Source organism: Scyliorhinus torazame, chromosome 9 (genome assembly GCF_047496885.1).
Source record: "Scyliorhinus torazame isolate Kashiwa2021f chromosome 9, sScyTor2.1, whole genome shotgun sequence".
Taxonomy (NCBI): Eukaryota; Metazoa; Chordata; class Chondrichthyes; order Carcharhiniformes; family Scyliorhinidae; genus Scyliorhinus; species Scyliorhinus torazame.
Genome location: NC_092715.1, coordinates 28,331,712 through 28,350,546, shown reverse-complemented (window position 1 = coordinate 28,350,546; position 18,835 = coordinate 28,331,712). Strand labels below are relative to the sequence as shown.

Below are 18,835 nucleotides of genomic sequence, written 5' to 3'. Positions count from 1 at the left end.
GCAGAGAGACCTGGGTGTGCTAGTGCATGAGTCGCAAAAAGTTGGTTTACAGGTGCAACAGGTGATTAAGAAGGCAAATGGAATTGTGTCCTTCATTGCTAGAGGGATGGAGTTTAAGACTAGGGAGGTTCTGCTGCAATTGTATAAGGTGTTAGTGAGGCCTTACCTGGAGTATTGTGTTCAGTTTTGGTCTCCTTACTTGTGAAAGGACGTACTGGCACTGGAGGGTGTGCAGAGGAGATTCACTAGGTTAATCCCAGAGCTGAAAGGGTTGGATTACGAGGAGAGGTTGAGTAGACTGGGACTGTACTCGTTGGAATTTAGAAGGATGAGGGGGGATCTTATAGAAACATATAAGATTATGAAGGGAATAGATAGGATAGATGCGGGCAGGTTGTTTCCACTGGTCGGGGAAAGCAGAACTAGGGGGCATAGCCTCAAAATAAGGGGAAGTAGATTTAGGACGGAGTGTAGGAGGAACTTCTTCACCCAAAGGGTTGTGAATCTATGGAATTCCTTGCCCAGTGAAGCAGTAGAGGCTCCTTCATTAAATGTTTTTCAGATAAAGATAGATAGTTTTTTGAAGAATAAAGGGATTAAGGGTTCTGGTGTTCGGGCCGGAAAGTGGAGCTGAGTCCACAAAAGATCAGCCATGATCTCATTGAATGGCGGAGCAGGCTCGAGGGGCCAGAGGGCCTACTCCTGCTCCTAGTTCTTATGTTCTTATCAGCATTTCCTTCTGCTCCTTTATGCCTCCTGTGCTTCCCATTGGGCCCATAAAGACGTAAAACCCGAAAGCGATGTGGCCAGCGAGCAGATCAGAGTGGTGCACATTATCCAAAACGTTAACCTCGCCTTTTCTTTTAATCTATTTAGACGTTAACGCACCTGATGCACGCTTCCAACATTTGACGTGGATCGATGAGTTCGAATGAAGTCGAGCATGTCCACGAGATCCTGCCAGCGCAGTTTCTCTCCATTTTGTCCACAGTGTCAGTCAGCATGATTGGCGGGTGTGGTCAAATATTCAGCTTTAGACGAGAGAAAACAGCTCTCGAAACCCATAAACGGACTTTTTAAATTCATTTTACGGGGTGTGGCTGGCTGGTCCAGCATCTGTTGCCCATCCCTAATCGCCCTTGAATTGAGTGGCTTGCCAGGCCATTTCAGAGGGCATTTGGAGCCACCCACATTGCTGTGGGTCTGGAGTCACGTGTAGGCCAGACCGGGTATGGATAAACCAGGTGGGTTTCATGGTCTTCCCTAGACCTTTTTTGATTCCAGATGTTTTTTTATTGTATTCAAATTCGATTCAAACCCAGGTCCCCAGGGCAGAACCTGTGTTACTAGCCCAGTGGCAATACTGCTACACCACTGCCTGCATCTAGGTCTCAAGGGAAAAACAGTAAGAAGGCACCCTTAGCCCGACAGACTCTGGCACTAACCTCTGGTGCTATTGAACGCAGGACTCTCTAACTAGTATCATTCCAGCACTGTACTGGTTGCATTTTTATTCTATCATGGGATGGGAACATCGCTGTCAAGGCCAGCATTTGTTATCCATGACTGATTTCCCTGAAACGAAGGAGCAAAAACATTTTTTTAAAAGACAAAGGGTTGCATTGTACGTGCCCCCGCCAGGGGTGTTTCTGTTGGGGAGAGGGCACTGTGCACCCTGCCACCCCGTGTTCACCCCCATAATGTGGCAGCTGGGTGGGCGGGCACAGAATTCGGAAGCCTGCCCACCATATTTAAATAGATAATTAAGGGTCAATTAGGTTTGTTACCAAACGAATTGACCCCCGATAATGTACCTCCTGTGACATAGAACGGTTGGCGTAGGCTGTTGGGCAGGAGTGTCAGATGCTCTTTCCTCGGGTCGGAGAGTCAAGTACTAGGGGACAGAGGTTTAAAGTGCGTGGGGAAAAGTTTGGAACAGATGTGCAAGGCAGGTTTTTTACACCGAGCGTGGCAAATATATGGAACGTGCTGCCTGGAGAGGGGGTGGGAGCTGGTACAATAGCGGCATTTAAGGGGCATCTAGACAAGTATATGAATGGGGTGGTAATGGAAGGGTACGGACTCTGTAAGTGCAGACGGCTTTAGTTTAGGCAGGTACATGGTCGGCGCAGGCTTGGAGGGCCGAAGGGCCTGTTCCTGTGCTGTATTGATCTTTGAGTTTAAAGCAGGAGCGGTAAGCATTATATTCTAAATAATCTCTTCCAAGGGCTGGGGGTGGAGTGGGCTTCTATCTTTGGGGGTTGCCCTGTGCCTATTGGAGGATTCCTACCTGCCTGCTGGCATAAAACCATCCCCCTCCCCAACATCCACAAACGCTCCCTGCCCAAGGCTCCAGACTTACCTGTTTCTGGAATCCATGGACCTTCCTCCTGCTCTTGCAGTCTTGGCATCACCCACTCCCGAGGGCGGGGTCTTCCACCCCAGTGAGGAACTTGTCTGAAGTCCCACTCGGCACTTGTCGAGCCCACCGCGCGACACATTGTGGCTAGCTGGCAGGCTGGCTACTGTCGAGCGGGCCGGCTTTGTGCCAACCCATCTTTGCTTCCAGGGTGGGGTGGGATGGGATGTGGGGCCGGGTTGGTGATCCATCTGCCCCCCCCCCCCCCAGCCACGTAATATCCAGTCCAATGACTTGCCTTTTTGTAAAACCTTCCACGGTCTCCGGACGCCGCACGGCCCTCTCTGGCCAACGGAGCACTTTTTCTATATGAAGCGTTGTCGCTATTGAAATGTAGGCAACGCAACAGCCAATTTGCACACAGAAAGATCCCATTAGACAGCAATCGAACACTTTCCGTAGCTAATTGCCAGGAAGTAGATTTTCTGTCTTCCGCAACACGAGGACACCTCAAGGTGATTCGCAGCCTTGAAGAACTTTTTGACGATTGCTTTTGTGTAGGAAGGCAGGGCAGCCAATTTGCGCACAGAGAGATCCCACAGACAGCAATGTAGCACTTTTTGAGTGTAGGGAATCAAGACAGCCAATTTGCCCACCACGGCAGCCAATTACCATCCAGTCTACTCTCGACCAACAGCAAAGTGACGGAAAGTGTCATCAACAGCGCCATCAAGCGGCACTTGCCCAGTAATAACCGTCTCCCCGACGCTCGGTTTGAGTTCTGCCAGGGTCACTCAGCCCCTGACCTCATTACGGCCTTAGTCTAAATGTGGACAAAAGAGCTGAACACCAGAGGTGAGGTAAGAGTGACTGCCCGTGACGTCAAGGCAGCATCTGACCGAGTGTGGCATCAAGCAGTCCTGGCAAAGTTGGAGCCAATGGGGTCACGGGAGGGATGCAGGACTGCTTGCGGATCCTGGTTTATGTGTCAGGATGGCCAAGGTGATTGACGATTATGTGGGGTTCAGTAAAATGGGGAGGTCTCGCCATCAGTGGTATGGGAGGTGCTGAGGGCAGTGGTAAGTGGTGAAATCCTCTTGTATAAGACGCAAGCGGATAGAGAGGCAAGAGAGTAGCGGCAACGGCTGGTAGATGACATTTTAGACGTTGATGGGAAGTATGCGGAAGATCCCACTCCGGACCTTTGGCCAGTAGAAAGGAACCACTGGCGCAGTTTGACCCTTTGTCCACAGGGAAAGTTGAGGAGGGCGAAGGGTGTGGTGTACGAGTACAGGGAGAAGGCCAGCCACTTGGTGACAGGACATCTTTGCGGCAGACGACCTCCCGGAGATTGTTCAGGCCTGGGAGGGGGCGAGAAAGGACTGTGCCGGAGCAGGTGAATAGGGCATTTGAGGCGTTTAATAAGTGGTTGTATCGGTCGGAGCCCCCGGGAGATGATTTGGATGTGAGGGAAATTTTAGAGTGGCTGGAGTGTCCCACAGTGGAAGAGGAGAATAGGGCAGGGTTGGAGAAGCCAGTGGCGATTGAGAAGGTTCGAACGGCGATGAGAAAAATGTAAATGGACAAAGCATCGGGGCCGGATGGGTTCCTGGTGGAATATTGTAAGAAATTTGCGGACAGGCTGGCACTGCTGTTGGTGGAGATATTTGAGGACGCAGTAGCTAGATGCGGGGGGTGGGGGGTGCGATAATGGGACAGGCATCTATTTTCCTTTTGTTAATAAAGTATAAAGACCCAGTGGAGTGTGGATCATATTGGCCTGTATGTCTGTTGAATGTGATGCCAAGGTTCTGCAGAAGTTTTGCAGATGGTTGGGGAGGATCAGTCAGGTTTTGCAAAGGGTAGACAGTTGTCCACAAATGTGCAGCGCTTGTTAAACGTGGTGCTCTAATCGTGGTTCTCTCCTCATCAGAAGTGAGGGTGCAGGAGGAGGTGGTGGCGCTGGATATGGGGAAGGCGCTCGATCGAGGAGAGTGGGGTGTTATTTGTTAGCGGTGTTGGAGCGGTTTGGGATTGGGCCTAAGGTTGTGGCGTGGAACAAATTGTTGTGTAAGAAAATGATGGTGAGTGTTCGCACGGATGAGGTGAATTTGGGATGTTTTCAGCTGCATAGGGGAACGAGACAGGGGTGACCCATGTCGCCCCCTTTTGTTTGCACTGGCGATAGAGCCTATGGCCACTGCGCTGAGGATTTCTGATACTTGGAGGGGGATAGTGAGGGGGCTAGAGCGTAGGGTGTCCCTGTATGCCAATGACCTTTTGTATATTTCCAACCCGGGTCCCACGGTGGGGGATATAATGGGGCTGCTCAAGCAATTTGGGGCTTTTTCGGATACAAATTGAATTTGGAGAAAAGTTTTGCTTTTTGGTCTCTCTCAGCCTGGAGTGGGAGTGGTCTTCAGGGGATTACAGTTTTGTGTGGTAACTACTCACTTCAGGTATCAGGGGGTCCAGGTGACTCGGGATTTGGCCCGGCTCCAAAAATGGAATTCTACGAGCCTGGTGGACAGGGTTAGGGCGGATCTATTGTGGTGGGACAGCCTCCCTCTATCGTGGGCAGCACGGTAGCACAGGTGGAGAGCACTGTGGATTCACAGTGCCAGGGTCTCGGATTCGACTCCCGGCTGGGTCACTCTGTGCGGAGTCTGCACGTTCTCCCCATGTCTGCGTGGGTTTCCTCCGGGTGCTCCGGTTTCCTCCCACAGTCCAAAGACGTGCAGGTTAGGTGGATTGGCCATGATAAATTGCCCTTTGTGTCCATGAAGGTCAGATGGGGTTATTGGGTTACGGGGATAGGGTGGAAGTGAGGGCTTAAGTGGGTCGGTGCAGACTCGATGGGCCGAATGGCTTCCTTCTGCACTGTATGTATGTTCTATCATTGGCAGGCTGGGAACAGGTGGCAAAGATGAATATTTTGCCACGGTTTTTATTGTTATTCCAGGGTTTACAATTCTTCTTACCGAAAGCGTTTTGTTATGGGAGTGGAACGGTTGATTTTGTCCTCTGTCTGGTAGGTAAGATAGTGAGGATTCGGAGGAAGGTGCTTCAGAGAGGGTGAGAGTCAGGGACAGGGTTTGGCTCTGCTGAATCTGATGCATTATTATTGGACGGCGAACAATGAGACGGTGCGGGGTTGGTGCAGGGAGCAGAAGGCAATGTGGATGAGGGTAGAGGCAGGCTCTTGTAGAGAGTCGGGTTTAAGGGCGCTGGCACTGCTCCCGTTTGCCCCAGGAGAATGTTCGGGTAGTCCGGCGCTGGTAGTAACACTGACGATATGGAGGCAATTTCGGCAGCATTTTAAGTTATGGGCCGGGGTCAAAGCTGATGCCAGCTGATCCCGAGAGCATCATGTGTTTGAGCTGATGAGATTTGATGCTAGCTTTCGGGGCAGGGAGGAGCTTTGGGGAGGGTGGGGGGGGCTGGGAGGACTTATTTCTGGAAGGGTGGTTTGCGAGCTTGGAGGAGTTGATGAAGCAGTTTGGGATCCACGGGGGAAGGCCTTTAGGTATGTGCAGGTGCGGGAGTTTGCAAGGAAGGTTTTTCCGACGTTTCCAATGACACCTCCCTCCTCGTTGTTGGAGGGAATGTTGTCAGTGATGGGTTTGGGGGGGGGGGGCCATCTCGGTGATCCAAGGGAGGATTCTGGAGGAGGATATGGTGTTGTCGGAGGGGGTTAAGGCCAGGTGGAAGGAGGAGCTGGGATAGCACTAGAGGAGCAGTTGTGGTGTGAGGTGTCGCAGAGGGTGAATGCCTCAACTTCACGTGAGACTGGGGTTGATACAATTAAAGATAGTGCACATCTGACGTGGTCAAGGAGTGGGTGGAGGGTTGGAGGACCCTTGCGAGCGATGGGAGGGGCCCAGCCAATGATGTACATATGTTCTGGTCCTGTCCAAGGTTGGAGAAATATTGGGGTTCTTTCTCGATATCGGCGATCTTGGACTTGGAGCGCAGTCCGCTGGGGGCCATGTTTGGGAAGTCGGAGCTGCAGACGGGGACGAATGTTTTAGCCTTCACCTCGCTGATTGCTCACAGGCAGGTCCTGTTGGGGTGGAGGTCAGCGTCTCCGCCCCGTGCCTCAAGTGTGGTTGGGGGAACTGATGGAGGCTCTGTATCTTGAGAAACATAGAAAATAGAAGCAGGAGGAGGCCATTCGGCCCTTCGAGCCTGCTTCGCCATTCCTTATGATCGAGGCTAATCATCAAGTTCAACATCCTGATCCCGCCTTCCCCTCTCCCTCCCAATATCCCTTGATCCCTTTAGCCCCAAGCTGTATATCTAATTCATTCTTGAAATTACACAACGTTTACCAGCCTCCCCGAACAGGCGCCGGAATGTGGCGATTAGGGGCTTTTCACAGTAACTTCATTTGAAGCCTACTTGTGACAATAAGCAATTTTAATTTAGCCTCAACTACTTTCTGTGGCAGTGAATTCCACAGATTCACCACTCTCTGGGTGAAGAAATTTCTCCTCACCTCAGTCCTGAAAGATTCACCCCTTATCCTCAAACTGTGACCGCTAGTTCTGGACTCCCCCACCATCAGGAACATTCTTTCTGAATCTACCCTGTCCAATCCTGTTAAACTTTTATAAGTTTCTATGAGATCCACTCTTCTAAACTCCAATGAATATAATCCTAACCAATATAGTCTTTCCTCATATGACAGTCCCGCCATCCCAGGAATCAGCCTTAGCTGCAATCCCTCCATAGCAAGAAGATCCTTCTTCAGATAAAGACACCAAAACTGCCCACAATACTCCAGGTGTGGCCTCACCAATGACCTATACAATTGAGGTAAGAAGGTTAAGTTCAGCACGGTAGCACAGTGATTAGCAAAGTTGCTTCACAGCTCCAGGGTCCCAGGTTCGATTCCCGGCTTGGGTCACTGTGTGTGCGGAGTCTGCATCTTCTCCCCGTGCCTTTTCAAAAAAAAAATCTTTCCTTCACCTAAAGAAAGTGGAATTTTTTGAACCAAGTTTAGAAACAGCACGGTCAAAGTCTCCTCCCCCCCCCTCCCTACTCAAAGAGCAATGGAGCAATAACGCTTGAATATTAACTCCTTTTCTTGGTACATTATAGATCTGTTCCATGCCCAATATTTCTTTAAATTTGAAGAGGGAAGCAGATAAAGTGCACTCCTTGGGCAGCACGGTAGCATAGTGGTTAGCACAGTTGTTTCGCAGCGCCAGGGTCCCCAGTTCGATTCTCGGCTTGGGTCACTGTCTGTGCGGAGTCTGCACGTTCTCTCCGTGTCTGCGTGGGTTTCCTTCGGGTGCTCCGACTTCCTCCAACAAGTCCCGAAAGAAATGCTGTTAGGTGAATTGGACATTCTGAATTCTCCCTCTGTGTACCCGAACAGGCGCCGGAGTGTGGCGACTAGGGGATTTTCACAGTAACTTCATCGCAGTGTTAATGTAAGCCTACTTAGAACATAGAACGATACAGCGCAGTACAGGCCCTTCGGCCCACGATGTTGCACCAAAACAAAAGCCATCTAACCTACGCTATGCCATTATCATCCATATGTTTATCCAATAAACTTTTAAATGCCCTCAATGTTGGCGAGTTCACTACTGTAGCAGGTAGGGCATTCCACGGCCTCACTACTCTTTGCGAAAAGAACCTACCTCTGACCTCTGTCCTATATCTATTACCCCTCAGTTTAAAGCTATGTCCCCTCGTGCCAGCCATTTCCATCCGTGGGAGAAGGCTCTCACTGTCCACCCTATCCAACCCCCTGATCATTTTGTATGCCTCTATTAAGGCTCCTCTTAACCTTCTTCTCTCCAACGAAAACAACCTCAAGTCCATCAGCCTTTCCTCATAAGATTTTCCCTCCATACCAGACAACATCCTGGTAAATCTCCTCTGCACCCGCTCCAAAGCCTCCACGTCCTTCCTATAATGCGATGACCAGAACTGTACGCAATACTCCAAATGCGGCCGCACCAGAGTTCTGTACAGCTGCAACATGACCTCCTGACTCCGGAACTCAATCCCTCTACCAATAAAGGCCAACACTCCATAGGCCTTCTTCACAACCCTATCAACCTGGGTGGCAACTTTCAGGGATCTATGTACATGGACACCTAGATCCCTCTGCTCATCCACACTTCCAAGAACTTTACCATTAGCCAAATATTCCGCATTCCTGTTATTCCTTGTGACAATAAAGATTATAATTATTATTGCCATCTTCCTTTCCAACATTCTAGTCATTTTTAAGATCCTCCTTCCTGCCTTTGGTTAATATTTCACCAATCCTTCTCCATTTTGTTTGCTACTTGTGTTCCAGGTCTAGTTGAATGGCATGTCCCCAGTGCTGGCATGTTCTTCTGGTTGAAGCTGAAGGGAGTCCCAGACACTTATAAACTAATCTCGGAGAAAGCCGTGCAAAAAGAGGTAATGGCAGGACTGACGGAAGCAACTCTCCCAGCAACACATGGCCATCCGGAAAAAAAACCCTTTTTGTTTCTTTGTTTTCTCCCACTCTCTTCTTCACTCTCTCTCCCCTCATCATGTGCTCCTCTTCGTTCGCCCTCTCCTCCTCTTCTTCCTCTTTGCTTCATTTTCATCCTTCATCACCTTCACGCTCACCTCCTTCACTCTTTTCCCAGTTGAGGCCCTTGACTGGCTAATTATGGGCTACTTAAAGGCCGCTTCCCGCCTACCCTCAATTTTGAGGCTAGCAAGAGGGGTTCGAGGGGAGGGGAAGCTTGTTAGGTAATCCTACCCGGGTCGTGTGAAGGTGGCACCTCAGTCATGGGTCCTCCTTCCACATCAGGCACCCCATTCTCTTCTACACTCCAAGGTCTGCCACCCAGTTGGTGGTTGCCCCCCACCCCACCCCATCCAACCCCAGCCTTTCCAACAAGACCTACCTGGTTCTGGACAGCTAATGCCCCGAGGAGCATGAAACAGTTGTGGGGCTGCTGTGCTCAAGTGAGGATGCATTCTCCGTCCGACTCTCAAGGAGGCAGCGTGGGGAACCCCACCATCCAAAATATCCTGGGCGGGACTCTGCGCCCCGCCAGCCCCCTTTTCCTGCGCGGTATGTTCCATTCCCGCAGCCGGCCAGCAGGGTTTCCCATTGTGGCCACCCCCACACAGTCGGGAAACCTGCCGCCGGAGCGGAGGATCCCATTCGACGGAGAACCCCGCAGCCTGCCTCCTATCCTTATTTAATTTATTTCTCCCTCTCGCCTTTTTTTAAATCTTCACACAAGTTTAAAAATATAGGGCGCGATTCTCCCCCAAAAATGACTGAAGTGTCATTTTGGGCGGGTTTGGCGGGCTGTTTTCCACCGACTTTAGGTGTGAGACCCAGACTGGGCCTTGGGCCTAGGGCAGTTTCTTATCGGTCTAGCCCACACTTAGATATGTTTTCAGCGGTGGGGAGGGGTCTAAACTCGCCGGCGGGTCCGGCTCCTCGGAGATTGGGGTGCCATTTTGAAAGCGAGCCTCAATTTCTAAGTGAGCTTAAGGGATCCCACGCCCCACCCACCCATGGACAATGCCACAACCCTCTCCCAAATTAGCACAGCCTGCTATGGTCACTGAGGGCCCCCCCCCCCCTTTTCAGGGGTCCCTCAATCTTTATTCAACCCCTTCATCCCCACCTTTAACTCCCCCGCCCCATCCTTCACCCCCCCCCCTTTCATGGACATGGCCCCCCTCAGGCCCTGGCCCCTGGCAGTGCTAACCTGACTCTCCGGCAGCCTAGCACCGGGGCAGTGCCCTGCCTGGCACTGCCAGGTTGGCACTGCTCGGGTGCCAGGTGAAGTGCCAGGATACTGCCCTGTTACCGACTAATGACCACCGAGAGCCCCAGTGGGGTCAACTCACCTGGTCTCTGCTTGTACTAATCGGCACCGGGGTGAGGCCTCGACGGTATGGTCGGTGACGGCTGGGAGACTGCGGCCTCATATAGGCCGCGGATATTTAGGCTGTTTATCTGGATCAAAGAACAAACAAAGAACAAAGAAATGTACAGCACAGGAACAGGCCCTTCGGCCCTCCAAGCCCGTGCCGACCATACTGCCCGACTAAACTACAATCTTCTACACTTCCTGGGTCCGTATCCTTCTATTCCCATCCTATTCATATATTTGTCAAGATGCCCCTTAAATGTCCCTATCGTCCCTGCCTCCACTACCTCCTCCGGTAGTGAGTTCCAGGCACCCACTACCCTCTGCGTAAAAAACTTGCCTCGTACATCTACTCTAAACTTTGCCCCTCTCACCTTAAACCTATGCCCCCTAGTAATTGACCCCTCTACCCTGGGGAAAAGCCTCTGACTATCCACTCTGTCTATGCCCCTCATAATTTTGTATACCTCTATCAGGTCGCCCCTCAACCTCCTTCGTTCCAGTGAGAACAAACCGAGTTTATTCAATCGCTCCTCATAGCTTATGCCCTCCATACCAGGCAACATTCTGGTAAATCTCTTCTGCACCCTCTCTAAAGCCTCCACATCCTTCTGGTAGTGTGGCGACCAGAATTGAACACTATACTCCAAGTGTGGCCTAACTAAGGTTCTATACAGCTGCAACATGACTTGCCAATTCTTATACTCAATGCCCCGGCCAATGAAGGCAAGCATGCCGTATGCCTTCTTGACTACCTTCTCCACCTGTGTAGCCCCTTTCAGTGATCTGTGGACCTGTACTCCTAGATCTCTTTGACTTTCAATACTCCTGAGGGTTCTACCATTCACTGTATATTCCCTACCTGCATTAGCCCTTCCAAAATGCATTACCTCACATTTGTCCAGGTTAAACTCCATCTGCCATCTCTCCGCCCAAGTCTCCAGACAATCTAAATCCTGCTGTATCCTCAGACAGTCCTCATCGCTATCCGCAATTCCACCAACCTTTGTGTCGTCTGCAAACTTACTAATCAGACCAGTTACATTTTCCTCCAAATCATTTATATATACTACAAAGAGCAAAGGTCCCAGCACTGATCCCTGTGGAACACCACTGGTCACAGCCCTCCAATTAGAAAAGCATCCCTCCATTGCTACCCTCTGCCTTCTATGGCCTAGCCAGTTCTGTATCCACCTTGCCAGTTCACCCCTGATCCCGTGTGACTTCACCTTTTGTACTAGTCTACCATGAGGGACCTTGTCAAAGGCCTTACTGAAGTCCATATAGACAACATCTACTGCCCTACCTGCATCAATCATCTTAGTGACCTCCTCGAAAAACTCGATCAAGTTAGTGAGACACGACCTCCCCTTCACAAAACCGTGCTGCCTCTCACTAATACGTCCATTTGCTTCCAAATGGGAGTAGATCCTGTCTCGAAGAATTCTCTCCAGTAAATCATGCCCAGTGAGGGTGTGATCCAGATTGCGCTGAGTGCCACGGTTCGGGTGACGCGGCCCGAAGCCCGATTTGGGTCTCTCCCAGCGTGCCCCGGCTCGGCGCCGGGCGTAAGGCGGCGAGAAAACCGTACACGTGGTCTGTCGTATTTCGAGCATGTTGAAAATGAGCCGCTGCTAAGAATGTGCCCGTCTGCCTCTTCCCAGGTGCTGCTCATTCCTGGCAATTCGTTCATGATTGACGACTCGGTGCCTTCTCCATACGTCCGCGCTGCCTTTTCCCTTTCAACCCCTGAACAAATCGATCTGGTAAACACTTTCATTGTTCACTGAAGCGTTAGGACGAGGACGGTACCGGAGCTGAGAGGTTGAGGCTACCGGGGAAGGTTGAACAGGCTCAGGGAAAGGCTGTGTGAGTTGCAAACCAACGGGGGCCTTTAGAATTATGAAGGTGCTTGATGGGCAGCACGGTAGTACAATGGTTAGCACAGTTGCTTCACAGCTCCAGGGTCCCATGCTCGATTCCCGGCTTGGGTCACTGTCTGTGCGGAGTCTGCACGTCCTCCCCGTGTCTGCGTGGGTTTCCTCCGGGTGCTCCGGTTTCCTCCCACAGTCCAAAGATGTGCGGGTTAGGTGGATTGGCCGTGCTAAATTGGCCTTAGCATCCAAAAAATGTTGAAGTGGGGGTTACGGGAATAGGGTGGATACGTGGGCTTCAATAGTGTGCTCTTTCCAAGGGCCGGTGCAGACTCGACGGGCCGAATGGCCTCCTTCCACACTGTACATTCTATGGTGGGGTAGATGTGGAGAAAATGGTTCCACTTGTGGTGAGAACCAAAACGAGGGGCTGTGAATATCAGATAGTCACTAAGAAATCCAACAAAGGAATTCAGGAGAAATGCCTTTACCCAGGGAACGGTGGGAATATGGAACTCTCTGCTGTATAGAGCAGTTGAGGTGAATAAAATAAAAAAAAGACTTGCATTTATATAGCGCCTTTCATGACCGCAGGACCTCCCAAAACACTTTTCAGCAGAAGTACTCTTGAAGTGCAGTCACTATTGTCCTGTCGGAACATTATCTACTTGAAATGCTTTAGTTACTGAATTCCCCACCATTATTTAACCATAAAATACCTCATTGTGCCGTCCCTGCCTTCAGATTTAATTTCTGTATTCCTAAAAGGCCAGGGATGTTTACTGAGTTTAAATGTTTACTCTGCGAAGGTTCCATGGGCCGGGTTTTATGCTCCCCTGTCAGCTGTGGGGGCCCATCGGAATTCCCAGAGGGAAATTGCCCCCACCAGCCCACCCCCAACATGTCCTGGCTTATACATGGGGCAACCGAGGTCTGGGGCACCCCGCCGTCCTTCCCCGATTGAAGCCCTTGAGTGGCTGATTATTGGTCACTTAAGGGCCGCACCCCACCTCACCTCCGATTTTGCACATGGTGTGATAATGACAAGAGTCAGCAACGATGCAGTCCTTTCCAGGGCAAACGTGCCAAGCATTCCGGCGCTAAATCAAGCAAAGGAGGCTTCTGCTTGCGAGGGCATGTGAACAGGATGGAAGATGGTCATATCCCCATGGATATGCCCTGTGGGGAGGTTGCCCGGGTCCAAGAGTCAAAGTTTCCGATTCAAAGGTGCTGACGTGAAAGCCCTCGTCGCCGATCCTGACATGCGGTGAAACTCTAGCCGACGATGGATGGAATTGGCGGCACCGGCTGTGGGCGTCAATTGGCCACCACCGGAACGGGTGGCCCCAGAAGCTGAAGAGCCGGCGCCAACCCTGGAAAACAGGCGTCATCCCCGCACCAGCTGCCAGGAGCAGCTTCAAAGGTGGAATTTCTGGGCAGCACGGTAGCATTGTGGATAGCACAATTGCTTCACAGCTCCAGGGTCCCAGGTTTGATTCCGGCTTGGGTCACTGTCTGTGCGGAGTCTGCACATCCTCCCCGTGTGTGTGCGTGGGTTTCCTCCGGGTGCTCCGGTTTCCTCCCACAGTCCAAAGATGTGCAGGTTAGGTGGATTGGCTGTGATAAATTGCCCTTAGTGTCCAAAATTGACTTAGTGTTGGGTGGGGTTACTGGGTTATGGGGATAGGGTGGAGATGTTGACCTTGGGTAGGATGCTCTTTCCAAGAGCCAGTGCAGACTCGATGGGCCGAATGGCCTCCTTCTGCGCTGTAAATTCTATGAAACTTGTAATTGGCGTGCTCCGCCATCAAGCGAAGGGCGGCAGGCACCCTCGTCTCGTCTCAGCAAAGGCCGGAGGCTGCATTCCCGTCAGGGTGCCAATTTGTGTTTGCAATGTTGATTGAGGAATACATTCTGGGCAGGAAATCGGGGTTCATTCCCCCTACTGTTCTTTAACAGAGTACCATGGAATCTCTTCTGTCCACCTGAGTGCCGCCCACACCTGAGTGCCGCCCATTGAGCCACAGCTGGCACCGAGCACATTGTCGCTGCCTTTAGAGGGAAACGCGATAATTGCGCGAGAAAGGGAATGGGTGGACGTACTGATGGGTTGGAGCAGGCTCACGTGGAGCATCAGCCAGGTGAGCCGAAATACCTGTTCCTCTGCCCTATGTGTCCTGCACTTATAGGGTGAAAGGGGACAGATACATGGAGACTCGCTCCTTACCCGAGGGCATAAAAGGGGAACGGCACCGGAGAGCACACCGTCTCCCCACAAAAACCAAAATGATGGAATAAGCATCCCTCACTTGTGTTTTCTTTATTTCCCCCTAGGGCTTTCAAAGACTGGCCGCACTCATCAAAGAGGTTGCGTAGAACTGGAAAGAAGACGCGCGAGATCGACCTCTTCACAAACTAAATCAAAAACGATAATAAATAACACCCTCTATCTAATCTTAATTTCATAATGATTTTATTAACTTGAGTTTTTCTTGAAGGTTTTTGCATCACTGTTGCAAGTTAAGCCGCGGATAAAAGTGACCTTAAAAAAGGGGGTAAATAAGCAAGTTTATGGACGTACGAGCCAGGAGTAGGCCATTCGGCCCCTCGAGACTTCCCTGCCATTTCATAACATCACGGCTGATCTGATAGTAACTTCAAACCTGCATCCCGCCTCCCCACCCACGATGACCTTTCACCTCCCCCTTGCTTACCAAGCATTTAGCCACCTCTGCCTTACAAAAATACTCAAAGACTCTGCTACCACTGCCTTTTCAAGAAGGGAGTTTGCAAGACTCCCGATCCTCTGAGAGAATAAATTCCTCCTCATCTCTGTTTCAAATGGGAGTTCCCTTATTTTTAACAAGTGACCCCCCCACCAGTCCAAGATTCTCCCACAAGAGGAAACATCTTCTCCGCATCCACCCTGTCAAAACCCCTCAGCATCTTATTTGTACCTTTTAATGCTAGGTTTTAAGAACAAAGAACAACGAAATGTACAGCACAGGAACAGGCCCTTCGGCCCTCCAAGCCTGTGCCGACCATGCTGCCCATCTAAACTCAAATCTTCCACACTTCCGGGGTCCGTATCCCTCTATTCCCATCCTATCCATGTATTTGTCAAGATGTCCCTTAAACGGCACGATCGTCCCTGCTTCCACCACCTCCTCCGACAGCGAGTTCCAGGCACCAACTACCCTCTGTGTAAAAAAACTTGCCTCGTACATCTACTCTAAACCTTGCCCCTCTCACCTTAAACCTATGCCCCCTAGTAATTGACCCCTCTATCCTGGGGAAAAGCCCGGACTATCCACTCCGTCTATGCCCCTCATAATTTTGTAGACCTCTATCAGGTCGCTCCTCAACCTCCGTCGTTCCAGTGAGAACAAACCCAGTTTATTCAACCTCTCATCATAGCTAATGCCCTCCATACCAGGCAACATCCTGGTAAATCTCTTCTGCACCCTCTCTAAAGCCTCCACATCCTTCTGGTAGTGTGGCGACCAGAATTGAACACTATACTCCCAAGTGTGGCCGAACTAAAGTTCTATACAGCTGCAACATGAATTGCCAATTTTTATACTCAATGCCCCGGCCAATGAAGGCAAGCATGGCGTATGCCTTCTTGACTACCTTCTCCACCTGTGTTGCCCCTTTCAGTGACCTGTGGACCTGTACACCTAGATCTCTCTGACTGTCAATACTCTTGAGGGTTCTACCATTCACTGAACATTCCCTACCTGCAAGAAGAAGTCTTTTCTTGAAAACAGTGAAATGTAGCTCCTAAGTGTCGAACAGAATCCTTCAGGAGGCCAACAGATAGTGGGATCTGTTATGTCCTGGTGCTTAGCTGGTCAGTTTAAATGCACTAAATAATGTCTAGTTCTTGACTCGTAAAAGTTTTATTGTTGAACAATTGCGTGGGTTAGATAACCATATGAATATTATCAAAACGCTACTGACTACAATGAATAATCTAAGAGCTACTACAAATTGTGACTATCCACTACGAAGACCCTCTACCTGCTCCCTGAGGTAACAGTATCACGTGGTGCGGCACGGTAGCACAGTGGTGTCACTTCACAGCGCCAGGGTCCCAGGTTCGATTCCCGGCTTGGGTCACTGTCTGTGTGGAGTCTGCACATCCTCCCCGTGTCTGCGGGGGTTTCCTCCGGGCGCTCCGGTTTCCTCCCACAAGCCCCGAAAGGCCTGCTTGTTAGATGAATTGGACATTGTGAATTCTCCCTCTGTGTACCCGACCTGGCGCCGGAATGTGGCGACGAGGGTTTTTTAACAGTAACTTCATTGCAGTATTAATGTAAGCCTACTTGTGACAATAATAAAGATTATTATTATTACTGCCACCTGCTCGTTGGAGGTCTTGTATATAACTATACACATGATTGCTTATGCATATCATCACATCTCCTTTCCTTTAGAAATGTATAGTTTCACATACATTCTTAAATTAACTGTACAATATACATGATGTGCATAATGTGTTCATTATTTACATATTTACTTTACAGTTCATCACGTTCAATCCGTCCGGTTTTCTTCTGTGTCTTGTCGACCTTTGAGTATTGTTTGAAGCTGTTTCATAGCAAAGGGTTGCTGAACCTTCAGCAAGGCTCACCTGTTTCATCTTAGAACTTGGCCGTCATCGGTGTTGATGATGGATGACTGAGGACCTGATGGTTGTATTACCTTTGCACACTTCAACCATCCATTTCCATCAGGATCTCCTACCCGGACTGTGTCATCTTTTTCTAATGGTTGCAAACATCTTGTCCTCTTCTACAATACCTCTTCTGCCTCCTTTTTGGAAATTTGAGGTTCCTCACAAGTTTTCGATCCGTTGGTTCCAGTGGAATGGAAGATAAGATTGTTCTGAGTTGTCGATTCATCAACAATTGTGACGGAGATAAGCTATTTATCAATGGTGCTGCTCTATAGCTAAGTAACGCGAGATGGGGATCTTCCCTGCTGTCCATAGCTCTTTTGAGTAGCTGCTTCACAATGTGAACACAATGTGGGCAGCACGGTAGCATTGTGGATAGCACAATTGCTTCACAGCTCCAGGGTCCCAGGTTCGATTCCGGCTTGGGTCACTGCGCGGAGTCTGCACATCCTCCCCGTGTGTGTGCGTGGGTTTCCTCCGGGTGCTCCGGTTTCCTCCCACAGTCCAAAGATGTGCAGGTTAGGTGGATTGGCCATGATAAATTGCCTTTAGTGTCCAAAATTGCCCTTAGTGATAGGTGGGGTTACTGGGTTATGGGGATAGGGTGGAGATGTTGACCTTGGGTAGGGTGCTCTTGCCAAGAGCCGGTGCAGACTCGATCGATGGGCCGAATGGCCTCCTTCGGCACTGTAAATTCTATGATTGTTCAGCCTTCCCGTTGGATTGTGGACACAGAGGACGAGAAGTCATATGCTGAAAATCATAGGTCTGTGCAAACTCTATGACTGCTGAAACATGGGCCATTGTCGCTCATGACAATTTGAGGTATTCCATGGTGAGGAGAAATGTCCTTGGTATGCTTGATGACACACCTAGCAGATGAGTTTGCTAGTTGTACCACTTCTGGAAAGTTTGGGAAATAGTCGATCATGAACAGGTTTCATTCCCTGCCAGACAGAACAAATCCATTCACACTTCCTGCCATGGACTCGTAATTATCTCGCTCATTTGCATTGGTTCTTTTCGTTGTTTGTACTGAAATTTCGAACAAGTTGCCCAGTTTTCTATCATGATTTGAATATCTTTATTGATGCCTGGCCAGTATACTGTCTCTCTGGCTCTTCATTTGCATTTTTCTATCCCTAAATGCACCTCCTGAATCTTTTTCCGAATCGTTGGTCGTAACGGTTGTGGAATGACAGTCCTGTTTTGCCTTTGCAAAAAAACATTGGCTGCACTTAGCTCTGCTCTGATATTATAATATTTGGAACAGGATCCTCTTGGCCATCCCTCAGTGAGATATTTTGTCATCTTCTGTAAGATTTCGTCTTTTGTTGGTTTTGTCTCTGATTAGTTTTGACTTCTCATCGTAGACCGGAAGGGATTCTGTCACAAGATTCACGTGGGGGCTTGTACATCCTCATCCAAGTGTTGGTCTTCTTTCCTGTCGAGATAGTGCATCCCGCTACCACGAGATGTTTACCTGGCGTGTAGATGAGATTGAAATCGTATCTTTGTAACTTCATCATCATACGTTGTATCCTTGTCTAATATCAGTTTCAACTAAGAATGTCGGTCGGCCATATATAGGATCATGGAATTTGTTTAATCCATTTATCAAGACCAAGCATTCTTTTTCTATTTGAACATATGTACGCTCTGTGTCAGTCATTGTCCTTGAAGCGTGGCCAATTGGAAGTCAATTTTCATCATTGTCTTGCTGCAATCACACTGCTCCCAACCATCTTTCGACACATCTCTCGATATCTTTGTCACCTTTGTAGGGTCAAAAAATGTCATCACAGGTGCTGGAGTCAATGCTTCCTGTAAAAGTCGCCACTCATGCACATGTGCGTCAGTCCATTGGAAAACAGTGGGCTGGATTCTCCCAAAATGGGACGATGTCCCCACGCCGGCATAAAAACGCTGGAGTTTTACTCCATAGCTTCCTGGAAAAAGTACAGCTAATCCAATGCCCTGCAGCAGGCTGGCAGGGACCCGGAGTAATTCATGCAGCTTCAGCCGCAGA

At 49.8% G+C, this 18,835-nt stretch overlaps 1 protein-coding gene across 3 annotated transcripts in view; it reads left to right on the top strand.

Moving 5' to 3' along the window:
* aadat (aminoadipate aminotransferase) overlaps window positions 1–16,489 on the top strand; it is a 119,431-nt gene extending 102,942 nt beyond the window's left edge. For 2 of the 3 annotated variants that reach the window (XM_072515753.1, XM_072515754.1), the window contains exons 12-14: window positions 8,679–8,785; window positions 11,916–12,017; window positions 14,460–16,489. In XM_072515753.1, coding sequence (XP_072371854.1) covers window positions 8,679–8,785; window positions 11,916–12,017; window positions 14,460–14,501 — 251 coding nt within the window. In that variant the 3' untranslated portion in view covers window positions 14,502–16,489. The remainder of the gene's footprint in view (window positions 1–8,678; window positions 8,786–11,915; window positions 12,018–14,459) is intronic. The other variant, XM_072515755.1, reaches the window with a different exon arrangement.
* The last annotated feature ends 2,346 nt before the right edge of the window (window positions 16,490–18,835 follow it).